Raw genomic sequence first — 10,098 nt, 5'->3', positions numbered from 1 at the left:
TATCTTCGATGCCTCCCAGATAGTCATACACGAGTTTGGCATATGGATCAAACATCAACCTGAGATAAGTAAATGAATGTAAAACATACAGAGAGAGACGTGGAAGAGTACTTTTCGAAATCACTGAAGTATAAACAAGATTACCCATTAATAGTGAAATCACGCTGCAGACAGTTGTTTAAACGGATACAATCCTCGTCACCATCTGAGACACTTGATTCTCTGAGCTCACTTCTTCTCATGTTTCTCGAAGAATTCTGTGCGGAGGTACTAAAACTAGAAACCTACTCAAACAAAAGAAAGAAAAAATAAAAAAAAATAACAAAGAGAGTTATTGTACTCAAAAAGTTTAAAAACAGAAAACAAACCTCAACTATATCATCACCAACGTGTACGTGACATATAGGAAACCTTCTTCCAACAATTTCACATCTTGAAAAAGTCCGAACCACCTACACACGATTGGTACCAAAGCAAAAAGAAATCAGATTGAAATGATGTAAATAGAGAGAAAAAAAGAAGGAGCAACCTCTCTAAGTTCAGCAGAAGTGAGTATATCGAAGTCTCTTGGTGTCCGCTTCAGAATAAGATCTCTTACACAGCCTCCCACAAGGTAAACATCATGCCCTACATTATTACCAAAAAAAAAAAACATTTTTATCAGTTGAATGAAATGTTGAAAGTTGGAGAAATCTACGGAGTAAAGCTAAGCTAAAGACATAAAAGCATCAACCTTTTCTCCTAAGGCCGTTAAGCACTTGTCTTGTAGGCTTATCAATCATTGAACTGGTTATACCAAGGTCTTTCGAGTTCACCTGCTTCCACTCACAATCCCCTTCATTTTCCCAAAATCAATGGAAATAGTTGAGTTGAGCAGACAAAACGAACATTCAGACTGACTTCACACAAACAGAGTAGGAATAGTTCAAGAAGAAGTATACATATGAAACTAATGACTCGGTCTAGAGAAAAAGTCATGGAAGTAACTTACTTGTTCCATCAGCAACTTTGTCTTGACGATCACCGACCTTGGCGAAACCATCTGGCTCGTCCACTGTATCATTTGCAGCAGCAGCAGCAGTAGTAATAGTGTTGAAGCCAATCTGAAAACGAAACAACCAAAACCATATAGCAAAATCGAATACAGAACTGTAATATTTGTCCATGTAATTAGCTAAAAAAAGTCACCTTTCTTAAGCAGTGATGCTGGAGGGTACGATTACGAACAGGCAAATAGGATCTGCAAGCGAAACCCACACTGGAAATCGCCATGGAAGTTAAAAACATTCACCATTTCAATTCATCATATGAGGTTTTAAGCAGACTTGCAGAGAAGTTAGGGTTCTTGGCTTTCGGAGGATGAGGCCGGAAGGAAGAGGTTTTAGAGGAGATAACCACGCGCCACGAGGTTTCAGCAATAGTCTTGCCGCTTTCACGTTACTCCTTAGAACTTCTTGCCGTTTGTATCATCACCTCGGTGTCTTTAGGGAAAACTTTCGCCGTTTTGAATATTTAAAACGGCAACTACGCGCTTTCCGATAAACCCAGCATTTACAAGACCAAGAAAGCCCATATAAACTATTTGCTGAATAAAAAAGGTAGCCCATAGAAGCTGATGACTAAAGTCCAAGGTAGGATTAGAAATATAAGGACGAAAACAAAAAAAAAAGAGAGATTACAAATCCAAAATTCAAGAAAACTTTAAATTAATAAGAACTTCTTTTTTCTTGCTAAAATTTGGAAATTAATAAGAACTTCACAACGACAGATGATGAGAAACTGTGATTTTGTTGATCTTCAATCAATTGGAGATAGATTCTCTTGGGTTGGACAATGAGGTGATCATCTTGTTAAGTGTTGTCTAGATAGAACAATGGCTAACTCTAAGTGGTTTAATATGTTTCCGGCCTCCCAAACAGAGTTTTTGGAGATTGGTGAATCGGACCACAGACCATTGGTAACGTTTATAGCTACTGAAAGGGAAGAACCTCGAAAATGTTTTCGGTTTGATAGTCGAATGATGCCTAAAGATGGCTTCACAGAGACTGTTTGTCGAGGTTGGAAAGGATCAGGCCAAATGCAACTAATCGCAACTTCTTTGGCTCAAAGGTTAAATCGATGTAGACAACATATATCTAGATGGAAGAGACAAAACAAAAGCAATTCAGAGGATAAGATCAGAATACTACGAGCACGTCTGGATCAAGCTGTAACTTCGGCAACAGTCAGTCAAGAAAGGAAAACAGAGATTAGAGAAGAACTAAACCAAGCCTACAAGGATGAAGAGATCTACTAGAAACAGAAAAGTAGAATTAATTGGCTACGATCTGGAGATCGAAATACAAGCTACTTTCATGCAGTAACAAGAGGAAAGAGAATTAAGAATACTATAAGAGTGATTCAAGATGATCAGGAGATTGTATACAGAGGACATAAGGAAATAGCTACGGTGGCAGTGAAGTATTTCCAAGATTTGTATACCTCTGAAGGTATTAATCATGCTCTGTATACAGAGGTCTTTCATGACTTCCAGAGAAGAGTGACACCAACTATGAATCATAATCTTACGAGACAAGTTACTGAGGAAGAGATTCATCGAGCTGTGTTTGATATTGGAGCACACAAAGCACCAGGACCGGATGGCTTTACTGCAGTATTCTATCATAACTATTGGGATGAAATCAAAGATGACGTGATGAAGGAGATTACTGATTTCTTTGAAACAGGAAGAATGGATGATCAGATAAGTCATACTAATATATGTCTTATCCCAAAGGTATATCCTCCCACTGGCATGAAGGAATTTAGACCCATAGCTCTTTGTAATGTATCTTACAAGATCATTACTAAGGTCCTAGTTAATCGACTTAAAGAGCATCTGAGCAGTATTATCTTTGAAAATTAGAATGCTTTTATTCCGGGGAGAATGATCTCTGATAATATTGTGATAGCTCATGAGGTCTTTCACAGTCTTAAAGCACGGAAGAGACAAGCATCATCTTATATGGCTGTGAAAACGGATATTACAAAAGCTTATGATCGTCTTGAGTGGAATTTTTTGGCAGAGACAATGAAGATGATGGGTTTTGATAGTAGGTGGATTGACTGGATCATGAGCTGTGTCACTGCAGTTAAATACTCTGTGCTTATTAATGGAACTCCAGCAGGTCTGATCACACCTGCTCGTGGATTAAGACAGGGTGATCCTTTGTCACCATACTTGTTTATCTTGTGTGCGGAGGTGCTATCACATCTTATGACGAGAGCAATGAGAAACAAAGCTTTGTTGGGAGTACGCATTTCAAATAATGCACCGGCAGTTAATCATCTGTTATTTGCAGATGATTCCCTCTTCTTCTCCTTGGCTAATGAGAAGGCAACTAAGAAACTCAAGTCAATATTCAGAGTCTATGATGCAGTTTCCAGGCAAGCTATTAATCTCACTAAATCTTCTATCACGTTTGGAGCCAAGGTGAATCCAACTGTTAAAACAAAGATGCGGCATCTTCTGGGTATTTTCAATGATGGAGGAATAGGGAAGTATTTGGGCTTGCCTGAACAAGTAGGGACCAAGAAAAGTGAGATGTTTAACTACATCATTGATGGGGGAAAGGAGGTTCTACTTAAAGCTATTGCTGTGGCAATGCCAATATTCTCAATGAATATTTTTCGTTTGCCAAAAGATGTGTGTGCTCAGATAAATACAATATTTGCTAAGTTCTGGTGGGGCTCCGGAGATAGAAATGGCTTACACTGGTACTCTTGGGATCGTATCAGTATACCAAAGAGAGAAGGCGGCCTTGGGTTTAAGGATTTGGAAGTTTTCAATCAAACCTTGCTTGGCAAGCAAGTATGGAGAATATTGCAGCATCCTCAATGTCTAATGGCTCGAATTCTTAAAGCTAGATATTTTGCTGATGGTGATATCTTGACTGCAAAATTAAGAAAGAAAGCATCGTATGCTTGGAAGTCCATTTTACATGGTAGAGATCTTCTCACTCAAGGAATGAGGTATATTATTGGTGATGGTTCAATGAAGAATATGTGGACAGACCCATGGATTCCAGATCATCCTCCAAGACCACCACGGGCTAGAGGAGCAATACAAATGGGAGAAAAAGTTAAGGACTACTTTGATATAGTCTCAGGTCAATCGGATGAACAGAAACTAAGGGCAATGGTTATAGACGAAGATGTGAATAAGATTTTAGCCTTGAATATTAGCCCATCTGCACGTCAAGATTTATTAGGCTGGTACTATAATGAAGATGAAATTTATACTGTGAAGTCTGGTTATTGGTTAGGCACTCATGTACAAACGGTTCCTACGACAATCCCAACTCATGGATCAGCTCAGTTAAAGCACAAGGTATGGAGATCTAAAGCACCATCAAAGCTAAAACACTTCATGTGGAGGCTTTTATCGAAGAGTCTTGCGACTGGAAGCAATTTGAAGAGAAGACACATAATTAATGATGATCAATGTAGATGGTGTTGTTCTGCAATAGAAACAGAGGACCACATCTTCTTTGAATGTCCTTATGCTAAGCAGATATGGAGAGCCTCTGGAGTATCCAACATTACCATCAATAGTTCAGTTTCAACTATTGAACAGAAGATAGAAGCATGTTTACAAGTCTCCAGTTCAACTCGTCTGAAACACATGGAAGACCTGCCATTTTGGTTACTATGGAGGCTATGGAAAAACCGTAATACTTTGATATTTCAGCAAAAAGAAATACATTGGAGGAGATTATTACGGTTTGCAAAGGAGGATGCACAAGAATGGAGGCAAATAGAAAGCAATTTAATTAGTGATCCTCTAAGAAGATAGTCTCAGACAACAACCTCTCAGTCATATTGGCAAAGGCCAGCAAGTGGATGGATCTATGTAACACTGATAGAGGTTTCAATTACCAAAATCATATGACTACGGTTGGTTGGGTTTTGCGTGATGAAAATGGAGTTTATAAAGGTTCAGTACATGCTAAAGGTAGATGGCGACATAATGCTTTGGAGAGTGAATTTCAAGCTATTTTAATGGCTTTACAACACTGTTGGGTTTCTGGTCATCAAAGAATCATTTTAGAGAATGATAGTCAAAAAGCGATGGATATACTCTACAATAACAGACTCCATTTTGCTTATTATAATTGGAAAAGGGAAATTCTGCAATGGGCTAGTAAGTTTCAAGATGTCAAGTTCAGATAAATTACTAGAAATGCGAACAAGGTAGCTGACTGTTTGACAAAACGAGTAGCAGATGATGTAGACTTTCTGTTTCATTTTTATGTACCAAATTATTTGTCTGGTCTGCTACATGATGATCACATTCATTCAAGATAAATAAAATAGATGCTATAAAAAAAAAATAAGAACTTCACAAGAAGAAAAGAAATCTAAGAAAACAATGTGCTACATAGTGGATATGTCTTAAATATACATACAGTATGAAAACAAAATTAAATGGGTTCAAATTAACCCAAAAACAAGAAAGTTCATTGTATTACTAGAAAGAATCTTACAGTAGTTGCTAATAAATCTTATTTATGTCATTATAATGAAAGATAAATGAACGCTTTTGATTGGTTGTATAAAAGACTGGAATCTATTAGTACAAAACAGCGATGTCAAAAAAAAAAAACATTAGTACAAAACAGTATCTCCTCCACAAACACGTGTCCACTATTGAACACCTTTGTCATCTCTCTCTTTCTCTCTCTTTCTCTCTCTTCGTCTTTCCTTCTGAGTGACGATTCTCTCTTTTTTTCCACACCCAATTTCGCCAGATAAACCCTAACAAAAGGTTCCACTTCGTCGTCCTCACCAATCTCCAATCGGCGCATGTTAGTGGAAGGATAATGGTTCCAGAGTAAGAAACCGAGAAGACAAACTCTCTCTCTCTCTCTCTCTCTCTCTCTCTCTCGCTAAAGCCATGGCAGAGCTGCAGCACTTGGTGGAAGGTCACAACACAAACGGCGGTTCAGGTTTCATCCATCCTCCTCCTCCGGCGATGATAACCTCAGCCGAAGCACCCGAAACATCCGCCGGAACCAAACGCCTGAGAAGACCGAGCGTTCGCCTAGGAGACATCGGCGGAGGCGGGGGCGGCGACCAGTACCAGCACGCGCCGTACGATTCTCCGCACGCGCGGCGTCCGCAGTGGAGCAACAGGAAGGAGCCGCCGGGGAAGCAGCAGCAGCAGCCTTCGTCGAGGACTCGAGCCCTGACGAACCTGAGCTCCGGATACGACAACAACAACAACGCCGGAGCGGCCCTAGACGAAGATCCGATTTCTGTCGGGACTTGGCGGGTCAACAAGTGGGTGAAAGCTTCGAGCGGAGAGACGACGGCTGCGGCGGCGGGTGCGGGTGCGAAGAGAGTGAGGTCGAATTGGGCGACGACGAAAGAAGATGAAGAAATGGAAGAAGGGTTTCGCGATTTCAGCAGAGATGATTCGGAGTCTCCGACGGAGGAGGAGGAGGAGGAGAACAGGACAAGGTACGAGAAGAGGGGAGACTGGCAGAGAGGAAGAGGAAGAGAAGGAGTGAAGATATGGCTGCAGGAGTTAGGGTTAGGGAGGTATTGGCCAATGTTTGAGATGCATGAAGTCGATGAAGAGGTGTTGCCGTTGTTGACGTTGGAGGATCTCAAGGATATGGGGATCAGTGCTGTTGGGTCGAGAAGGAAGATGTTTTGTGCTCTACAGAAGCTCGGCAGAGAGTTCTCGTGATATTATAAAAAAAAAAGGCAGAGTCTTTTGTGACAGCCATTGCTCTCGTTTTTCTTCTCTTAGTAGTGTTTGTAGTTTGTAGTAGTAAATGAGGAAGAAGTAGGGTGGTTTGCTCATTGTTATTGTATTGCTGGTGTCTTTATGGTTCTGAGCTTATTGACTATTACAATTATGAAAATCTCAAACATGCAAAGAGTTTTTTGTTTGGAGAAAAAAAAAGAAGCTCTTTTGACATTTTTTGGTAAGATAAACTATTACATAAGATGTAGACTCGTTGTACTAAACAGACTTGAGCAAAGCTGGACAAATCTGGATTAGATTTTTTTTACTAAGACGGGAGAAGGCTTTGAGCACTGAGAAATCAGGTTGTGGGGTGATGGCAAGTCTCGAGCTGTTAATGAAGTTAAAACAAGACACAGTTAGTGGAGTATATTTAGAGGTTTATGTATTTTGTGAGAGTTGTGTAGGATATAGTCTTCTGACTATAGGACAGATCCGGATTCTTTGTCAATCCTTAGTCCGTGATTGTAATCAGTGTTCTCCATAAGTACACTATCGTGTTCTTATGGAGTTGGTATGGATGTAGACATGTAGTGTAAATGTGAGCTGGACATTGATGCTTCAAATGTCGGATGAGCTCCTGTAACAGTTGAAGATAAATAAGTTGATTCGTCTTTTTTTTTTTTTGAAATTAAGAAGTGGGGTAGGCTCAGTGTTTGTTTTTACTATTGAGTGAAGTACTGAAGGTTACTTAGACCGCTGAAGATGTGCAACAAGAAGACCAGCATATGAAGACAAGTAGAAACACTTGCTAACCTTAGCTTCCAGTTATATAGCCACCACAGGAACCAAACGATCTGGTGAGAAGGTTCCCATCATTACATCAATGTTAGATAAATAAACTCCCTGAAGTTGCAAATACCCTTTCCTTTTTTACTAATTGCCCCTAATCCTGTGAGCTTGCCTTCATCTAAGTAAACATACGCCTAGAACGAGGACGGAAAATGAGTTATATAGAGTCACTTTCATTCATGACTCCAAAAACTCAAAAATGGATTCAGAAAACTTGACCTTGCAAAGGATAATTTGGTCAATAGAGTTCCTGAAATATCTCGGCAACACTGAATGGTTTCAGTTGCTAACCAGTAATTCTGGATGTGGTTTCAGTTGCTAACCAGTAATTCTGGATGTGTCCCCTAATGCTTTCCTGCAATAATTTGTTCTCTCAAAACACGTTCCAAGTGTGAAGCCAAGGTGCTAAGAAACAAAAGTAATGTAAGCTAAACCAATCATTTGGAAAGAACCTCTAAAGCCAGGAACACAGAAAGTGGCTACTGAACCTCGAGCACTACCATTGACAACGGAACTATGGTTCAATTATCACCCATTATCAACCCTCCCTGTTGTGTAAAGCAGCAGAAAACATAATTACAAAAAAAAACAAAGCATGGGTGTTTAATACTATTTGATGTCATTGGACCGGAGAAATAACAGATAGGCCCAAATTCAATAGATATTGTTGAATCAGAAAAAAGAAGAGGTCGTACTGGGATAATAACAGAAAGCCTAACTGCCTGGAAGAAAAGAACAGAATGGCCCAAATGCAATATTTATTGTTGAAGCTTAAAATATAGGTCCTACCGAGAGTTGAACTCGGGTCGCTGGATTCAAAGTCCAGAGTGCTAACCACTACACCATAGAACCAGATGTCGATATATTCAAAAGCATTTTTTATAATTTATGTTAACTTAATCCCTTGAGTTTTTTTTTTTTAATCCCTTGAGTTCTCTCTTGATTACTTCAATTTTACGATAGTATCTCAAAATCGATTGCATTACTAAGAATATAAATATATTTTATATGTATGTATCTCTTAGAGTCTAACTGGTAATCAAGAAATGAAAAAGAATATTTCATTTCTTTGTATTCCTACTTTGTCTTATCATTTGTCAAAATAATTTTTTCATTCATTCTCTTTCCTTTTGTTCTAGAAGAATATTAAAAAAAATTATTTTTCACTAAAATTGATAAAAAAATAATCTTTCTCTTTATTTCTATAATTTTATTCATCTGTATTTTTTTCCACTTATTCACAATGTTTCTAGGAAAGTCACCGGCTAGACCCTTAGTTTAAAGTTTTATAAACATGAGTGTAATCTTAAAAAAAAAATTTGACCATCAAAAACATACTAAAATATTTAAATACTTGAAAAAACAAAAAAACATAAAGTTTTGGTTCACCAAAGCTACCGGCCAACTGTACTAAATCCAAATGAGGAACCTTTATCAAACGTTTTGCCTAATAGTGGATGGAGATAATCTTCATTTCTAATTCGTATTCTCGAATATAATTTGAATTTTTCATGGAGAAGATGATAATGGGATAATATAATACGCCCTCTCACAATCATAATACAACTAAACAAGTTGCCAAGTGTTCTCTAGCTGATTTTGGGGAAGAAACATTATTGTTATTAGTGAGTTACAAAAAAAAAGAGAAATAAATTATTTATAGAGAAAAGTGAAAGAAAAAGAGGAAAAAACAGAAAAGATTGATATTATCCCGTTCTTCTTTTACATGGGAGTGGAATCATCACTCATATATTGTCCAATAAAGACTTCAATAATTAGAGATATTACTTTACACAAAAAAACAATTTGGTACGTAAACCTTATCTGCTTTTCATTTTATAATTTTAATGTCCTTCTTTTTATTAACTGCTAGAAAAAAAATATTTTATATGGTGCAGCTTGCTAATGAGTTCGATTTAATTGGAAAACTTTTTTTTAACTTGATTTAATTGGAAAACTTGATATATTTGCTTCAGCATTAGACAGCATTAAGAGTTATAATTTGCACCATACATCACGGTAGTATCCTAGAAATAATACAACACAAATTGATGTTTCACTCGATTATTATGTTTGGCAAATACATAATGAATGATTGACCCACGGGTTGTTTGGCAAATACACAAATTGATGTTTCACTCCATCATCTCTTCTCTAAGAATCATCTGATTAACAGTTTGCAGGAAACCTATTTCTATAACCATATATACAGTAAGAAAAACAGGAATATTACACGTTCAAATTCATAGAATAATATATATAGATTTAAATCCCTACAAAGAAATTAAGGACGGAAAACAGGGAAATTACATGTTTAAATTTATATATAAAAAATAAATAAACTGTGAACATTAAAAAAATCGTAGACGTGAAATTTAGGTTACTTATGCAAGATGTGATATTTATCTAGTGGCAATAACAAATTCAGCCAATCATATCATATCCTCTTGAGTCTATCTTTACATGTTTCTCTTTTAATACAGGGGCCTCTAGAGAAAGCCGACGTGCTCGTT

At 37.7% G+C, this 10,098-nt stretch overlaps 2 protein-coding genes and 1 non-coding gene across 3 annotated transcripts; 1 reads left to right on the top strand and 2 right to left on the bottom strand.

Moving 5' to 3' along the window:
* Positions 1–144: 144 nt before the first annotated feature.
* LOC130506829 (uncharacterized) lies at positions 145–1,272 on the bottom strand (the record flags this gene model as incomplete). The annotated part of the gene is made up of 6 exons (XM_057001521.1): positions 1,189–1,272; positions 992–1,103; positions 734–835; positions 530–627; positions 369–452; positions 145–284 (listed from the first exon to the last, which is right to left on the bottom strand). Coding segments are annotated over exons 1-6 (620 nt in total), but the record flags the coding sequence as incomplete, so codon positions are not given.
* A 4,412-nt stretch (positions 1,273–5,684) lies between these two features.
* LOC130506828 (uncharacterized) lies at positions 5,685–6,970 on the top strand. The gene has a single exon (XM_057001520.1). The coding sequence runs from the start codon at positions 5,936–5,938 to the stop codon at positions 6,731–6,733; it is 798 nt and encodes a 265-aa protein (XP_056857500.1). The 5' UTR covers positions 5,685–5,935; the 3' UTR covers positions 6,734–6,970.
* Positions 6,971–8,365: 1,395 nt separating this feature from the next.
* Positions 8,366–8,437, bottom strand: TRNAQ-UUG (transfer RNA glutamine (anticodon UUG)). The gene has a single exon. It is a non-coding gene; the product is annotated as a tRNA-Gln (tRNA).
* Between the last annotated feature and the right edge of the window lie 1,661 nt (positions 8,438–10,098).

This window comes from Raphanus sativus, unplaced genomic scaffold, assembly GCF_000801105.2.
Source record: "Raphanus sativus cultivar WK10039 unplaced genomic scaffold, ASM80110v3 Scaffold3703, whole genome shotgun sequence".
NCBI classification, from domain to species: Eukaryota; Viridiplantae; Streptophyta; class Magnoliopsida; order Brassicales; family Brassicaceae; genus Raphanus; species Raphanus sativus.
Note: the sequence above shows the minus strand (reverse complement) of the source record. Positions and strands in the feature narration are given on the sequence as shown.

Coding starts and splice junctions, on each gene's coding strand:
- LOC130506828 (XM_057001520.1), top strand. CDS start 5,936: ATGGCAGAGCTGCAGCACTTGGTGGAAGGTCACAACACAAACGGCGGT.